Source organism: Nothoprocta perdicaria, unplaced genomic scaffold, assembly GCF_003342845.1.
Source record: "Nothoprocta perdicaria isolate Ctin4 unplaced genomic scaffold, notPer1 scaffold_28, whole genome shotgun sequence".
In the NCBI taxonomy this organism is placed as follows: Eukaryota; Metazoa; Chordata; class Aves; order Tinamiformes; family Tinamidae; genus Nothoprocta; species Nothoprocta perdicaria.
Window position 1 is genome coordinate 2,470,769 of NW_020455510.1, and position 18,949 is coordinate 2,489,717.

An 18,949-nucleotide genomic window follows, 5' to 3' on the forward strand; every position below is an offset into this window, starting at 1 on the left:
AAAAAAAAAAAAAAAAAACGGTTTCAAGAAGCCTCTGGCCTCTGTGGTACTCCTGTTGACCCAACTAAAGGTCCTAATTTCACGAGGCAGTTATTACAATATGCTTAGAGGATCAGGGATTAAGCAAAAGCTGCATTGTCTGCATCAGCCTCAGTCATGAGACACAGAACTATTACAGCAGGACTGTACAAAGTGGTAGGTAGTAAGGGAGAGGACTGGGGTGATAAATTACTCTCAGTATTAGCTACTCCAGGAAGCAGGCAGGGAATAGGAAGTGGAAGACAGCAAGCACAGTTAATTAGATTCTTAACTTCATCACTAGGCGTTTCTGATGAAGATGTTTTAACATCGTTGAGATTCACCAAGAGCAATTTGAGATACAGAAGAAAACAGAGCAACGTATCAAGCAAAGACAAACAGGGGTCCTGCTTCAGATATACTTACTAATCACAGATAACTCAACTGCATGTTTGAACTTGCTATCCAAGCACAACAATTCAAACTTTTACTGTAGTTGGTTCATATTTCTAAAATGAAGCAAAAAGATAACAAATCTCTCCATCCTCAAGACAAAACTCAAGGCTCACACATCTGACGTTGCTTTTCATAGCTGACAGTCATTTGAACACCCCAAAAGTCTTCAGAGAAAAAAGAGATACAGAAACAACACAAACTTCGAAAATRAAAACCAAGTGATGGTGAGGGGGTTTAGAAGACCCAGCTGTGCCCTGCAATCTATGCTACTGCTGACTGTATGACAATATCCTGCTGGGATTATCCTGCCTGCCCTTACTGCTGCTGAAATCAAGCACCAACTTTTGCTTCACTTAACTSAAAGAGAATCAATCAGAGCCTCAATTTCTCAAGTAGCCAAATTTGAAAAATCAAAAAAAAAGTTGAAAAGCCAAAAATTTGCTAGGCCAAATTTTTTGCTGATAAAGGTAAACAGTAAAACACATCTCCAAGTATACTGAAATCTGCCAATCTGCCTCCTGTTCATGAGTTTATTTTATTTACTACTCTGACCATTCTTACTACTTTTTAAGTAGAACTAGAGGCGGTRGAAATATAGGCCACTATGTTAATATCAGCAAGAATGAAGAACTGTCTTTACTCAGTTTATTGAAGACAATGCTTTGTTTATGACTTATTCAAGAAAACCAGATAAATGCCTGTTTATTACTGTTTATTGCCTAAAGTAACATGAAAACTTCCTTATGAATTGTCAGAAATGATGGTTCTTCAAATATATAGCATTGTATACACACTGTGTATATTCTATTTTATTTATGAATTGCCTCTCCCCTCATATATTTATTTTAGCGAACAACTGCAAGGCATTTGCATCATGAGAAAAGGCACCAATTTCCCCCATGCTCTACCTTCAGCAAAATATATGAAAAAAACATTATGACMGGCAACTTAAAGGAGTTGTTTGTAGACTGGCTGCACAGGGAGCAAGCCAAGGTCAAGCCCATCAGCCTCATAATGAACAGAGCAGCTCCTCCTGGAGACACCGGCCCCCACGTCCACAAACCTCTCTGCTCTGCAGCAGATGAAACCCCAGATACTATTAAAGGAATCAAGTGTGTTTCCTGATGCATCTCCAGCCTTTAAAGCGCATTCTGCCGAAGCGCTGAACTCACTGAGCAACAAGCCCATTTCTGCAGGCGAGCGGTGCGGAAAGCGAGGCCGCTGCTGCTGCTCAGGCAGCAAAGACACTAATGCATAGCCAGGGAAGCAGAAAAGATTGAAAAGGCAGGTACTTAATTGCAACACAGAAACAAACGGAACGGTCSCCCCCGTTGTTCGTTGAATGTTTCATTTCAATCTTTTCATAAATCTCTTCCAGGAAAAAAAAAAAAAAAAGCCAGGACAGGTAAGCAGAAAGACATCAGCAGCCAAATGAAGAGCCAGGTTACACAACCAGCAATTCCTTTCCAGCTGACTTTTTTTTCTTCTCTCATCTCTAAAAACAGTATCACACAAAGCTGCCCCTTTAAGGAGGCAAATTGAAATTAGTTCTGTAGTGGTTCCTATGAACAAAGACACAAGATAAACTCCATGTTCAGCTTCYAAGACTCTTATTTATTTAATACCTTGCTGCGGAAGTGTTTCCAGTTAATATATTTAAATCCACAAGAGAAGTTAAACTCAATACAAGTCAGGAAAGTAGAATCCGACCCTTTGTTAATTCAGGCATTTGCTTTTCATCCTGAAATACAGCTGTGCTAGAAATTTTAACTATCAAATGTGCTTTGCAGAGATTTTCATGGCCAGGCAGCAAATATTGAACTCAGCAAGCTAGAAAAATTCTGCTAATGCGGAAAATCATATGCAAAACAGCTCACACAATACAGCTTCTAAAATTTAACTGCATGTTTGCTTACATGCCCTCACAGAAACACATAATCTTTAAAAATCTAATCAGATTATATTGGAAAGGTGGGAATGACAAGCAACACCTGCCATCTTTATGACTAATTTAACATAGACTTCGTAACATCTAAGAATTGCCAAAAGGCATTAGGCTTGAGACTACAGGCTGCTAATTTAAAATCTCCTGAGTCTATACCCATTCTTCAGTAATGGGAGATCCTGCCAAAAGATCCTAATTGAACATTTTATTAAACCATCACAGTCACTGGTCACACACTGGATCAAGTTACTAGAATTACTAAAAAGGAAAGGTTATGAGAAGAGAGCTGCAGTGTCTTAGGGATTTCAGCATCTTCCTCATTTCTGTGACCCATTTGTCCCTCAGTCCTGCCCATGAGAAATGAGACTGCAGGTACCAACACGTATGAGATGAGGCCCACTGAAACCCTAGTCTGAAGACAGAAACTAAATCACTTTCTCTATGATTTTAAGAAATAGTAAGTTTTATGCAGCCATAAATACAATATTCATCTTAAAAAGCTAGTCTACATGTTTTCTAGGCATACCACATACCTCCAATTCCTGACATAATAATCACTTCCTTAACATGACTTATCATGCATTGAGAAAGCTTAATTTCAGTTCTTGTAATTAAAAAAAAAAGATTTAGAGCATTCAACAATCAAAGCTATGAAAACACTGCTGAAATCATCAACAGTGACTCTGATTTATGTTTTGAAAGGAAATCAAATTATGACTATCATGATTATTTCCATTCCTTTCCTCTCTTTGTTTCTCCTCAAAAACTGATAACGGCATTGAAGTCAGATTAAACATCTGCTTGCAAAACAAACCCGAGTGCCACTGGCAGCTGCTGCACAACGGCACATCCCCTACAGCCATCGGGCTCCTACATTAACACTTATCTTCAGCTCCAAACAGCAAACAACAAGCTAGCGATGAAGTCTCTTTTGGGGGGCTACTCGAAATATATGATTGAGCCAAAAATAAAACCCAGTTTACGCTGATTTATCTGTCCAACTACTCACACCAAAACTCAGGCAGCATCCAAGTTCACTGCCAGAGAGTTTAGAGAATTTTCCTCCTCAGATGCCTTAATCTTTTTGCTTTTTTTCCACAAGGGTATGTAGATACACATAATAATTTTTTGAGGATTTATCCTTCTCCAGGACAGATTATTGCAAATAAAAATGCTATTGAATAATATATATATTTATATGCTTTTTAGGTACTTAAAATGTACTGTAACATTAAATGAGGCAATTTTCAGTGTTTGATTAAAAATACTTACTCTTAACTTAATCAGAATTAGATGGCATGGATGTTTAGAGTGCAAGGTTAAAATATTTAGAGCAAATAGATAAGCTTTTCCCCRTGGCTGGCACTCAGGTGCAACCCACCGAGCAGCCCACATTTCAGGGAGGCCAGGCATATTTCARTATTCTCATTAATAACTTGAATAACGGAGAGAGTAAGTTACTGACTCCTGTCAGCACCAAGTTAACTGCAAGCAAGGTTGATTAAAATGCAAAGCAGTTCACAAATGTGAGGAAATCTGGAAAAAAATAGTAACTGAGCAACTTGAAAGCACTTGCTCTGAAGCACACAGTGCCTTAGCTGATGCATCTGTGGGGCAATGATGTCCARGTCCACGACATGGAGCATTTGGAGAAAGTTCAGAAGAGACGAATAGGAAAACCAGGTATCTACAACATTTCCCTATGGSAAATGTGATTGAAGGAGCTGGGATTGAATCATGTAGAGAAAAGCCTGAAGAGAGGCTTGGAGTGAAAGAAGGTTCACCAAGACAAGTAGAGCCCTGGAGAGTGAGGGGTCCACAAGCAAGAGGGAAGCCCAAAGAGCATCAGAAAGAGAACTGGTCTTGGTGTCTCATCAAAAGGAATGTTGTGCTTCCTTCAACTCCACTGCACTTCATAAGACAGGAGAATTTTTTAAGAACAACTTCTGTTATGCAAGTATTTGTGTWAAATAATAGCCATATGGACTCATGAGAGTGTTCGTGTTGTTCCCATATTCCAAAAAATGTGCCGTGGCACTGCATTTTTTAGTATTAAAATACACTATAGATGCATTTTCGAGGTACAGTGTGAAGCAGTTGAGAGGTCCTTCCCGCCCCTACAGATGCCCTAGGTAGAGTCCCCTCAGCTCCTGCCACGGAAGCACAATGCACAGAACGGAATCCACTGGCTAGTCTGAAGCCAACGTGAAGAGCTCTTTTCAGGCAAAATCTTTATATTCAATAATTTCATTTCCCTCTTTCTACTGCTTTGCACTTTTCAAGGAGTAAACTCATCTTTCAGAAGCAAAACTGTCCAATTACTGCTTTGCAACAGTATTCCATTATAAACAAAACAGCATATGTATGAATTAATCTAGCTAGATTTTACGATTGTGTTAATTTCGCTGCAAAAAGAAGTAATTTATAAAAGCACAAAACTAGATTATAATATCTACAAGTACTTTCAAAATATTCTGTGCTGCACTGAACAATGAAACAAACAATATTAAATCTGTGAGAAAGTGAAAATGCTTTAGATTTTTGCTTGAAACGTAAATGTGTTTAGTCAGTAGATCCAGAGGGAAGATACTGTATATATTAACATGCAAATATACATTCTTACAATCTAATATTAGAGCTGCTATAAACAGAAGCTATACAGAAGTACACCAGAGATTATTCTTCTTTCCTAATACAATTACATTCTCTGTGGGTATTTTGCTTTAAAACAAAGAAATAGGGGGCGGCAAGTTGCAGTTACACTGCAAGTATAAAATTTTTGTCYTGTTTGATTTGTAAAAAAAGAAGCAGACCAATAAAACAACATGTAACTTCTTTTAAGTAGCTAAAATAATAACATTACCATATAATCTTTCTTGTCTCTATGACTTGGAAGTGTTTTAGAAAGCCTCATGGGCCCTAGTTTGCATTTGAGAATATTACAGCACTGGCAAATAAGCTAAGCTATACAGGATTGCCCAGTATGAACAACAGGAATGATACAAATTTACTGATTTCCAATCTCTGCCCCTGTCCATTTAAGACTGTGCACATCTACATGATCAAAGCTTTCACAAAGTGCTTTGCAGCTGTGCTTCAATCATTTCAATATTTTCTAAATAAAAATGCAAAACATCCAAGTATTGTAATAAGCTTATATATGTAGATATGTACATATATGTATTCATGATCTCCAGCCAAGGTGGTCTTTTTTGTGACGTTTTGTTCCTTTGCATTTGGTTTCTCTTTTAGACTTTTTAGACCACATCTCAACATAGCACTGGCTCAAGGTGAGACGTCAAGCAACCTGAATGAACGTRATGCCTGAAGATACAAGAAAGAAGTTTGTGTTCAAAAGCTCTAGCCTGAGCTCTTTCACGTGCAGTGATTTGGAGGCTGGAGTATAAGAGGATTTTACCAGAATACATGCGAGGCTGGAAAACTGACTATTATATCCAGAGCACAGCCCGACGCCCCAGCACTGCAGATGCTCCTGGAGCTACAATAGCTTTGCTACAAGGCACAGCCACCTGCAGGGGGTTTYCAGTAAGTAAACTGATATACCAAATTGATTGTAGTTTTTATTGGGAAGACCATGAGACTCTGGAAAATTCCTCTACTCACTGGTTGCTATATACAACCAAGAAGCAATGTAATTTATATCCACGTGATTACACATGCAAAAAAAACTGCAAAAACAATCACTTTATACACTTTTCCTCAAAGAGGATAAAACACTCCTCTAGCCATGAGACAAAACAATTCTCCCAAACACAAGCAGCAGAAAATCACAACACATATTTATTCCCTCTTCAGTCAATAGTGTGTATTACTGATTAAAACCCACACAGCAGTGAGATTTAAGACCTCCCTTGTTAAAGCAGATAAATCTCCATTAGCTTTTTTTTTTGTCACAGAAGCAAATACGATTTTGATGCCTCASAGTGCTCCATCTTCTCTGTTACATCAGTACTGAAGATGATTATGTTGGATGTTGTGCCTTCCTGCAACTGGATTTACCCTCCTGAATTTCCCAGCGTATGCCAGGCAAGTGGAAAGAGCCGTACAAAGCCCCTCCCCGCCCCTGTCTCCCAGACAGTTTGTAATACGTAAGTACAAAAGTCTTCTGTCTTGGGTCTTCCTGCACTGCAGACGGCTCAGCTAGCGTTGCTTGCRCCCCTCAGATACATTCCCTGCACTGACAGTTCTGCATTTCAATGAAGAGTCTGGCAGGATTCAAACCTTTAGGCTACTTCATTGTAATCAGTGCCTGGGAATGAAGAGAGGACGAGTTGTTCCTGGCCATCACCATCATTTGTCTTTTTGTTTCTTTTCCAGGGGGAGGTTTAATGCAGAAAGACATGTTTAAGAAGGCAAACCAGTGCTCACAGGAGGTCAAATTCAGACAAACGTGAATTGTCCCGAGCTCTCTATTTTGCAGTCACCCAGAGAGCTGCTGTTACACACACATTTGCTTGTGCCAAAAGACACCAGCATGCCTTACACAATCTCCCAACTACATATTACTGTTTTCCTGGGTCATTTTATGCCTTTCACATCCAAACCGATCACGTGCACTGTGCTAGAAAACCTTAAGACTTGGAGCCAAATGCAGTCTACTAAGCATTTCCATCATCAAAAGTATCAGATTTCACTAAAAAGAAAAAAAATCCCATAGAACTAAAGCACTAATCCAGAAAAACTTCTTGGAATCCTCTATACTCACTGGTTTTGTAAAAGTTGAAGAACAACATTTGGCACATAGAATAGTATTAAGTTTTTAAAGCTGCATTTAACTCRTGACAGCATTTAACTTTCACAGGGTCCAAAAGAGTGATTCAGCAAGTGATGAGAGAGAGGCCAAGACCCGAAGCAGGTATGTATTGATAATGAAAATTACCCATCACATACAGGGGACTAGGCCTTCCTTTCAAGCACAGGGTTTCAGAATTTCCCCACGATTGGTCTGGACGTAACTATTCAGAGCTGCTTTTGAAGTGCTGGTTTTATTCTSTCGCTGAAGCTCGCACAAATGCCTGTGAGAGCCATGTCTGGCATTTGCACACTACTCTGTGGGATGTGACCATAAGGCATCTTTAAAAGAAGGGCTTACTGTAAACTTTGTAATTCAGATACGGGCAGAGCTTTAAACTCGAAAGAAAAAACCTAAAAGTTCCTAACATCAAAGACACATCAGTGATTGCTACATATGGTGCCAGAGAGGACTGTGCCCCAGTGTGATCTCCCAGCTCCAACAAATTGCCACTCAGGTGAGTGGCTTTGCTCATTCTTTGAMCTGCCATCAGGATAGGGCAATCCCTTTCCCTCCAAGTCAATAAATAAACCATTAGGCACAAATCTATATTTTTCCAGTTAWTTTTTCCTGGAAAGTACCTGTTAGGGGAATAGATTATGGGAACCAGTGCCAGCTGAGTAATCTAAGTCTCTATTTTGGCAGTTCAGCATTTTGTTGGCAGCACTGATGTTCATCCAGCAGCTTGAGAAGTTTATATGCTGCTGATTTAATCTGTATATTCTTTATGGTAGTGGCAATTTTATACTTTTGCACTCACAGCACTGTGATTGCTATTCAGACTGTGTTAACTCTTTGAGAGTCTCCTGAACCTTCTGCAGACTATGAAGTGTAGTGTGAAAATGAACAAGAGCTGGACAATCGGCAGGCGAGAAGGAAGTATTTATCACAGTACCTACARTTAGCAGCACTTTATACTACATTCCTTTGCAGAAAAAAAGCTCAGGCAGAGCCACCATTAGCTACAGATGTTTAAGTTTCAATGAGCCTTGGTTCATTCTTTTTGGTAATAACAGTTACAGTTGAGACAGCAATGAAAAAATCTACCAAACTTGTGTTGTCGCTTATCATTAGTGGATTAAAGTTTAATTTTCTTAAAATCACTTGGCTGTTGGTGGRTTTTCTGTTTGAAGGGATGCATAAAACACCTACACCTTATTTCTTCATGCTAATGAAGTAATAAATGGCCCAACCAATAATACATTAACACAACTAAGAGACAGTCCACAGGACCAAAGAAAACAGTTTTACTGATATTCACAGTAATTCAACAACGCTGAAACAATCTTCAGTTACTGAAGGAACTCTTTAAAATTTCAATAYATAAACTTCAATATCCAATCCAGTTTTGTTACAACTGGAAATCTGCTTGTCTGCATTGAGCAAAAAGGCCTGTAGGGGATTCTTGGACTGCTTCAGTGCACATCAAAATGGATTATCTTAAACCAAATTATTTTGCTGGTCCCAAGAGGCAGCGATGAGAAGGGGCAGCCCATTTCACAGGCAGCGCCGGAGCTGAGACTGACGACTCTCGCAGATGTGGAAGAGGTGAGGGGTTGCCTCTGGTGCCAGGAGCAGCAGGGGAAGGAAGGGGAGCACAGCGAGAGGAAAGCATCCACAGAGCCGCAGTCAGGCGCACCTTGGCACGCTGTTCAGAAATCAGTCAGGATTTGAACACTACATTATCCTGAACTGGCCTGAACTACTGATCTTTGCGGCAGTATCTCTTTAAAAGCCCAGAGTGGTTCCGTATCTCTAACCCTACTCCCAAGGCTGATAAGCTGCTTTGAAATTCTCCAGTCTACTGCAGGGCACATCTTAGCAATCACAAATGCTTATCCTTGACATAAATTCAAAGCAAGCAAAGAAATCCCAGCTGCCCATGAGTATTTGACCAATCCATTCCATTAAACATGACAAGCAAAATCTTAGGATATGGAATATGTTTCCCTGGCTGGAACAGATCCTCTTGCACTTTCTTCTGACTAGTAAGAATTGCCTTAAGGAACGTATGGACAAGCAAACGGCCCTACAGCAGAGCACACCTACGAAACCTGCTGTTAGTGCCCACTACTCACACAGCAGCAGCAGGAGGGCACCCGCAGCAGAGCACGCAACGGTGAGAAACCATCACTGAGTTCAACAGCTCTATGCAATGAAAACGGGTACCTCTATACAAATACATCTGCTCCTATTGATTAGAGTCCACTTAGAAAACCCAGACTCTGCAGAAGGTCTCTACCCTTTCCCTCAACTAAAACCATGGTGTTTTATTTAACTCTCAACCCAATGGGTGCATTTTTGATTCCCAAAGTTCTTACCTTTTAGATTTTCTGGGGAAATGAATGCCTTGAGACCCTAACAAGWACTCTTAGGGTCACAAAAAGTATCTAATAATGCTGAGTTACTTTTAACACTTCACCTTTAAGTTGCTACAATCCAACTGTACAGTACAGCTATCTTTGCGCAAATGTGTTAAAGGTGAAAAAAACATCTAAGAACTCCAGTAACTCTTCACGTAATAAATATCAGATTTACCATTAAGCACATTTGATAGTAATTGTATGTTTAATAAGCCTAACAATACTTACTTCAGAATAACACAGCCTGTGCCAGTAGGAGGGGCTGTCCAGAAAACCTGAATACGCGTCCTTCTCCTAGGGGTGCTCTCCGTAACAGCAACGGGGCAGTTGCTCATGAACTGTGTTTCTTCTTCATCTATAATCTAGGGAAAGACAAAGAGAAGAGAGGGAAGAGGTAAGAACATACACAGCCCCGGGGCGCTCGAATGTGTCTYGTATGTTCAGATTTTCTTTCAATGAGATTCTTTACATGGCTCTCTCCTCAGCTCAACTGGGTTTGATAAAACCACTATATAATATGCAGGCAGCCCACTAAAAGGAAAACAAAACGCCAAGATAAATACAGAAAAATGTTTCCGTTCTGTGTTGACAGAAGTGGCTGCAGACAGCCTTGCCTGTAGATCCCCATTACTGGAGCTTCATGTAAATATTTATGGACTAAGAATAATAGAAGATGCACAATTCCTTTTTTATATTATTATTACGTCAAGCTTGTTTGGACAGATGAAACATGTCAGAAAAGAAGTGTTTTTAGTTTGTTTACTCTTGTTTTTTAAAAAATAAGTTYTGTTTAAGCAGTGTTGTTTTCTACATTACATGCCTGTCAAGGCAGATGAGATGGGAGATGTGCTCATCTATAATTCAGTGACCATTATTTAGTCCTCTTTGCACATATTTTACCTTCTTATCTATAGATTGACATTTTTTTTTTTCAGTAAACAGGAGTTGCATCGTTCCCCCAGTGATACYGCCAGCAATCCCAAATATTCCTAGGAAAGCCAACAAACACACTCCTGGTTTTCCACGGCATAGCAAACCATTGACCACAGTGAATGATGAGCAGCTCTGCGTTAGCTGGTCGGTAGGTAACAGTTAATGGGTTTTCAATCCGAAGCAATTAATGATCTTCATTATTTTCACCGTTCTGTAGTACCTATGTAACCACACATAATGTAGCTACTATTTGGCTGAATTTTAGTAAATACAAAGTATTTGGAAGCACGGCAGGCAGTGCAGGTTTAAATTGGCACTGAATTGTTTCTACTTTCAGCTTGTAAGATTGAATGCACTTAACTTCAACAGTAAGAATCCCCTAATCTACAATTCCTTCTTGCACATCAGTTGTACTTATTCTGCCTATCTGAAATAAGTCTGTATTTTTAGAGTTAATATTTATCTATCAAGTGACTCCTCTTAAAATTGAATCTGAAATACCCGTGTTACGAAGTCATTAGGTCAGAGGTATGTTTGCCTTTTTCCACCAGTGACAAATTAAAACACAAAGAGAATTAAATAATTTGAAAGCTGTGATGGCACGTCAGAACGTAGCTCTTGGAGGAACGTGGTAGGACTCCACGCTACCTCACTGCTTCCTGCATCAGTCACCAAACRTCTACTGGGAAAACTTGATCATGAAAGAGTAAGTCTGCCAGAGAAGAGTTCCTCTGAAGAAAAAAAATGAAACAAACTTTCTTAAAAAGAACTCCTAATGTTGACAGAATAAAAATTCCTGAACTAGATAGGAAAACTTAAATGCCACTGGATTTGAAAGGACTTAAAATCTGCATATTCTAATGTATTTTACAAAAGTCAGGAGAAATTTCCAGATGTTAGGAATGACGTCAGACAAGTACAACCTCATCTCAAATCTGTTTGYTAAAACCAAGTTTTCCCAGGTCTATCGAGATTTGTTGCTTAAAACGAGTTCTTGGGATGATGAGGACAGGGAAATTATTCATAAGACAAAATTCCAAACGACACAGCATCTTAGTGTGGTGAATTCTATTACAGTACTCACRTGACACAGGAGAAAACAAGAGCATCCTGGCCAACTTGGCAATGAAAAAGATACATAGTCTCTGATAATACATAGATCTGATTTTTCTTTTGCATAGATGCAAGGAGAAGAACTATGAGGAAAAAGGCATGCAGACCAACATGCACATATTGCTAAATTACAGCACGCTAAATTCTCGATTATCTCTAATGGGTGGCCTTCCATTTTCAGGAATATGCTAGCAATTAACTGTATGTTAGACCAAAGTCCTAAAACAAGCACTTACTCAAGAAATCCAAGGTCTCTAAGGGGGAAATATCAGCGTGACAAACTCTTTGACTCCATTAATTCCATGGACATTAATTTTAACACTATTTAGGTCTGGGGTGTTTTTTTTTCCCCCTATTAGAATTGCAATACCACTAGACCACATATTCCCCTCAGGGAAACTAGTGTAAATCCCAAATAATGCTCTCGGAGTTAATCTGGATTTGAACAAACGGAGAGTCGAATTTGGCTGAACATGTGTACATCTCCCAGGGGGAAGTGGAGATATTAGCAGGGAGAAACTCTGGGGCTGCAGACTCTGGCTCTCCTGCATTCCTGGCATTCCTGGCGGCCGGAGGAGCAGCAGTGTTCCTGAAAAGCAGGACTGGATAACTCCTGCATCCTCAAACAGATGGATGAGCGGGTTGGTTTTCTCAGGATTGCAACAGATACAGGGAACACTTGGAGTAACAGACTTCTCTGTTTCTGATTTATAGCAATTGTTAATCAAATAAACCAAACCAGATAGTTGACCGCTCCACAGTTAAACTCATTTAGAAATTTACACCAGTATTAAAAAAAAAAAAAAAAAAAAGGGGGCAATGCTGACAAAAAAGTTAAGTACACTGAGAAGAGAGGTATCACTACAATGCTCAGGAGGAGGTGAGGCTGTACAGATTCCTGGCCCAGCTCCTGTGCGCCGCCTCAGCCGAAACTGCTGACCAGGACCTCCCGTGCCTCACACCTTATCCCAAGGACACGGGRTGACTTTCCAGCCGCAGCAGCAGCTGGGCTCTGCTGGAACAGCTGAAAGCAAAGCCCTAGGCAGAGTTCACAGGACAGCACTTTCGTGGGCACTTCTCTTCCTCTGCAAGGGGAATTCCAGAGTACCGCAAAACTTGGCCCTTTCCCAAACAACATATTACATCCATCAGTTCTAGCAAAGAAACTATATGAGGCACGGAAAGCTGCCATTCATCTCAGGACTACAAATCTCCTTTGATCTCATCTGTAACTTTCTTCAGCAAATACCGATTTTGTCGGAGAAAATTCCTCCTTTCTTGTTTCCTACTTGAATTCCCCAAAGCTTTAAAACTTTAAGACTAAGCAGTAAAGCACTAAGATCCAGAAGGGAAAGAACAAACTCTTTTTGAACTGCATTCTCTCATGAACTCCCTTAAAAAGCATCTAGCTGCTTCATGCAGCCATTGCTCCCCAACAACTCTTGCCAGAGATAGGGAATTATTTTGAGGACTGAACTCGCTCTTCTCCCCTTGGCACACRCAGATTCACAATGTGCCAGTTGACTCTTGCCCAAGAGGATGCCCTCGCACAAGCAGCCGTGTGTACAAATTAGCTGTGGTTTAGGGGACGGCAGCACAAGTCAACCGTGTGGAGGAAGGTCCCATGATTTTACCCATACTGGGTAAAATCTAGGTGCTGTTGTGTGCCCTATGCTGTGCAGGACTGAACCTTGCTCTGTTCTCCTCAGACATTACCATCCTGGGTGGGGTGGGCAACCTGAAGAAGCACCTGGTTCAGCTGGATGTATAATTCAGTCTAAACAGACTTATGTGGAGAGGAAAGTTACTGAGATCAGACTACACAGTTTAAACCCWTTAATTTCTTATTTTCTGTGACATTCAGGTGGTAGCCAAAAGCCTGAACTTGCATTTCAGAGAAATAGGGATTCATTTCTATTCTATGGGATAAATACAGTTCACAGGTGGAAGCATAAAACAAGCAGAGAAAGACAGGGTAAACTTTACGAGAACTTAGCCAAACGAAACTGTTCTCTTTTTTYCAACCACAATCTCTCCTCAAACTAAACTAAATTGAACTAAACACAGCAATGCAGATACAATCCCAGAGCAGAAAGCAGGAGAGCCAACTTTTCCCAGCTCCCTTTCCTGTAGTCTGTTTCTCACCTGCTAACCAGGGATACWGACACGGAGCTCCTTTCAAAAACAGTATATGAAAGACTCTATAAAACGTACTTCTTATTCTCCTTAAYAGCTTGTCAGACCCCAAATTAGCTGCAGATTTCATAAACAGGARTTCTCTGGGAAAAGATTGAATATGAGATGCCAGCTCCTCAGCCTGCCTGTGCTGTGCCAATAGCTCAAATGAGAGGTGAGCTGGGTCCGTGGGGCCGGCTGGGAATGGCTGGGGACTTTAGATATACAGAAGATGCAGAGTCCCAGACCCACTCCGAATCCAGCGCCTTGGCTCCCGCGACACAGACCCYGCAGCATCTGCAGAACAAGCAGCTTGCAGCCAGTCTCTTCTCTTCCTATGTRCAAAGACAGGTGGGCTCCACAGGCAGGTGAGAAAAGCCCCAAGGGTCTCCAAACTGCTGCTCTGTTTATTCTGGTGACTTCACCTCCATGCTACAAAGTCTCCGTCTGCCCTGCTGTCCTAGCAAAATATTTTACCAATTTTACAAAGCAGGGGCAGCTGAGAGGRGGAGACTGTGGGAAAACTACCCTGAAATAGCTATACTGATCTTTAGGACAGCAAAACACCCTGTTAGGAAACAAGCTGGCAATGCCTAGGCTATTTCTGCCTTTCTCCACGCAGACTGCAAGTCTTCTGCCACTTGTGACGGAGCTCTGCCTCTGAACAGAAGTGAAGCCTGGATGAAAAATCTTCCCCAGAAAACATTCACCAACGTTGATGTGTTCCACTAAAAGTGGCAATACACTGGTAGTCTTTTTTCTGGGAGAGAAGCATGGTCAAATATGGCCTTTGGCTTGACAGRGACTCCCTTATTACAAATAAATATTATTATGAACAGCAATTATGCATTTTTTAAGCAATACATCACAAAATTTGTTAGCAATGCACGAAGCAAGTGCCTTTACTAATAAGAATATCTCAACTGATGAAAGTTATTTGAAATAGTTAAAATGTGAGTCTGCAGGTTTTACTGGCTCAGCATTTCTCAGATGCTTATTCAGTTGAGGCTTTTCTTTTATCCTTCGTTTTAGAAAGCATTACACTACTCAGCATTATGAACACATTGCCAAGGAAAGCTACCTCACTTGGAGCTCCTTTAAGTTAAGAAGGGATTTAAGGATTACAGAAAATACATATTTCTAATAGCATTATTGTCCTGATTGGTGCTGGAGCTTTGAAGCAGCAGCAGCAGCTTTGGCACATGTGCTATTCATGTTCTTCTTCACGGCCAAAATATACATCCCAACCTCGTTCAAGCAGATTCCACCCAAATTCCCTCAGCCTTCGGACGATTGTGTACCGAACATAATCTATTCAGAGAGAATTAATCCACTGGTAAAACCACATTTAAAACAGAAATACTGCAGATCTGCAGGCACGGGCTTTACAAAGCTGAAACACGTGAGCTAGCACCTACTGATGGTTCAGGGTGCTTCATTTTGCAACAGCAGCTTTCTTCAAACATAACAACTTTATGGCTGCAAACAGACTTTACAATCTTACCCAGGTGGAAGAGCACTACAGCTTTGTAAGAAATATGAACTCTAAGAGAGTTAATTCTGATGAATATGGATGCCAAGACTGTAAAGCTGTCGCATTTAAAATTTCATCAGGGCAAGTAGAAATTCAATATATGCAGTTTAGGCTGAGAGGGAGGTAAGTACTTTCTCTTTGGAGAGAGGTGAAAAAAAAAAGCTTTACTTTTGTGATATTCATTAAGAAACTAGAAGATCAATTTTCAAATCAACTTGACACAAGCATGAAAATTTTAAAATTGCACATCTTTAGCATCAGAAATCTTCTTACTCATACTCCATCACTGCCAAACAGGCAATCGTGTACGGAATGTGAAGAGTGGAATAAATTTGCTACTCTGAATTAAAGGAGTAAAAACTAGTTACTTTGCCTTTACTTCTGAAGTTTCTCTTCTTGCCATTAAAGAAGATACTCCATTATTTCAAAGGTGCATTTTAAAATTAACTATGTTTCTGACTCAGGAATATTTTCTGACATACTCAACTCTAGGTTTTGGTAGTACCAGTTTAGCACTACTATTTGTAGTTAGCAATACTCTTTCACAGCATTTCCAGTTTCAAAATGTATTTYGGTCAAAATAGAATTGTCTTGATTTTAGAACATTTGGGAAAAGTTAAAAATATTCAAAATAAACCATTCTGAAAATAAAATTTTTTCATSTCAAATAGTTGCTTCAATATTTCATAATTTAATATAAATAATGCAATAAAATAATTCATTTTTAGCTACTTATRAATTTTTGACCTTTCCACTGGAAACTTCTATATGGTTTAGTTGTAATACTAGTTAAGACAAATGTGGGTTTCGAAAGGGAAAAATTGTCATTTTAACCATTTTTATAGGTTTATGTGGTCCAGTTAAAAAAAGTCTTCCACATAGTCTTTTTTCCCCAGTAGGTCTGAGGAAAATATTTTTCTCTACTACTTGGGTAGACTTTTCATGTAATAGCACCGAAATAATAAAGCTAGAAATCAGGAACATTTAATTGCAAAGCCACCTAAACTGCCTACAGTTGCAGATTGGAGTGATCTTATGTATATCATATATTATTGCTCACTTGCTCCTCAGTCAAAATAAATATACCGTCTCTTTATCTATAATTGGATATTATGGATGATCCTGAGAAACCTTAAGATGCTGCTCTCTGCACTCAGTTTACCTGGTCATTCCATATGAAGTGACGAGAATATTCATGAGGCAGAAAGGAAGCAGCGAAAACGATATGCACAAAGTAATAATTAAAAAAAAAAATCACTTTCCTCTTGGTAAATAAACTATTTCCAAAGGACTAATAGAAATGACCACCTTCTACTGCACTTCTAAGGGCCACCTGCAAAGATGTACGCTATGGAGGTCCTAAGAAGCTGGGCTGTGTGTCCGTGTGTCATCTCCACCTACGTGGGGCAGCATTTTACACAGCTSTAGCTTTAATTTAAATAGCTGTCAGTGAAGATACTGCCCCTTTTAGCTGAGGAGACACAAGGGCCAGGTCTCCCTGTGCCTCTCTGGAGGCTGGCAACAGGAAAATGAAGGCAAACTATGTCAACATTGAAAAGCAAATACAGAAATGTAGAAAATACAGAAACAGGACAAAATATGGGCTCAGAAATAAATGAAAAACATGGTTTCTGATAGTTTTTGGTTATAAAATTTTATCACACATAGGGTAAAAAATAATTTGCAGTAGACTGGACTTCATCACTTTTACCATTTATCACATGATAAATGACAGCATCAGCATATGAAAGATTTAATTAGAAAAGTATTAAATTTAAAGGACAAGAATCGTATTTAATAGATTAGGAGATTACTACTTTGGGCATTTTAAATTAATTTAATTTTTTTTTTTTTAAATTAACCACACATAATACTTCTATGCAATACAGAGCTCAGCAAACATCGCGCACTAAGGGCTCCCATCCACAGAACACATTAATCCCTCTGTTTCCTCTTGCATTTTGTATCAGTACTGGGAAGAACTGACTACACAGCCCAAATGTAAACCCACCTGTTACTTTAAAAGACCAGGCCCTAGAGAATTAAAAGTAGTATTTGGAGGAGTCTTGTTCTTTTATTTTTATAATAAATAGRACCCACTTATCTCTCCAATTAATTCCAGCACCACAACTACCATTTACTGGAAGTGTTTTTAGAGATCTCCCTAAGTAGACAATCCTTTATTTGACCGTGTCCTCCTTCTTATTGTTTTTAATCCTGTGCTATCTCTTACACTCATGGTTGGAATGTCATATATTTTGCAAACATTTGTTATTTATGCATGGGCAGTATCTACGTGCAGGAAGAAAGAGAACTATTTAAACATTCCTGCTTTGGAAGGCAAACACTGTGCGTACAGAGCAGAACCTCGGAAGTTTAATCACAGCTAAATGTGATTTTGAGCTTGATTAAGTTGCTTGGAAAACTGTTTTTCTGCAAAGTGGATAGGCAAAAACTTTGGAGGAAATTTAATTCATAGAATTCACGGAATTTATGCATCTTTCAGCTAGAAGGCAATATACAAAAGCACATCTGAAAAGCTGTGCTGTATTCACTAAGGTAAATTCAAATCTGGTAACTCTGATAACAGAAAAGCAGTAGGATCAAAACCAGTAAATGAAATCAGTAAATTTATTTTTAAAATTCAGTGATGATTTTACTAAATTCCCCAAAAATTTACCATAACATATCTCTAATTCATATGAGTAACTCCAGATAATCTTTACAAATCATAAACTCATACTATTAGAAGATTCTCAAAGAAAAGTCAACATAGCATAACTAAAAAATACACTGGTCCTGATCTGTGCATCAAATTTTGAAAAGTCACATTTATGACTATATTAATTCTGTGACTTAACACAGTGTGCAGACAGATTTTCTTAACAGGTAGGGTTGGTAGGTGGAATAATTTACTGCAGCTTCTTGCTTTACTTCTGCATATGGGATCTTYGCAGTATCATTTACAGACAGACCTGAGCATAAGTACCACCTAGAAAAGGCAATCGGCTGTCGCAGTAACCACTTAAAATAACTCCACAGAGCTTCCAGAAAGTGTTCTCCTATTAATAATACAAAGTAGGTAGCTAATTTTCTTAAGGAAGTAGCCTAGAGCTCAAGAGAGGTCACACTATAAAATAGCATAACCCAATGTAATTAGCACTATGAAAACCATTCCCAAGAGACAAACATTAGTTTGTGCACAACTGCATCAATAATTTCATTGCTATTTTTGATTTATTTTCATTCTTATTTCTTCAATACAGTATGTTTTTTCATCACCAAAAGTAACTCTGCACAAAAAAATACAAAATAAGGCCCAGCAAATATTGACTTGGAGTTTRTTTGGTAAAAGAATAATCTGTTGTACAGAAAGTCCAACCGGCTACCAGCAATAATGGCTTCCCCAAATATCTTGCCTATGGAGTTGCACAGGAGTCTGGGCAAACACTGGATTGAGAACAATCCAGAGAAATCAGKGCAGGAGAAATCAGCCAGAAGGGCTTGACTTAGAGCAAAGAGGGCACTTGGGAAATGAAATGGAGAGGAGAAACAGGCTGGAGGAGTAGGAGGTGAATCCGAAAGGTGGCAGGACAACA

The 18,949-nt window shown here is 39.4% G+C and overlaps 1 protein-coding gene across 3 annotated transcripts in view; it reads right to left on the reverse strand.

Moving 5' to 3' along the window:
* Positions 1–18,949, reverse strand: part of SPON1 (spondin 1) — a 230,947-nt gene that overhangs the window by 68,255 nt on the left and 143,743 nt on the right. For all 3 annotated transcript variants that reach the window (XM_026041132.1, XM_026041133.1, XM_026041131.1), the window contains one exon: positions 9,824–9,957. In XM_026041132.1, coding sequence (XP_025896917.1) covers positions 9,824–9,957 — 134 coding nt within the window. The remainder of the gene's footprint in view (positions 1–9,823; positions 9,958–18,949) is intronic.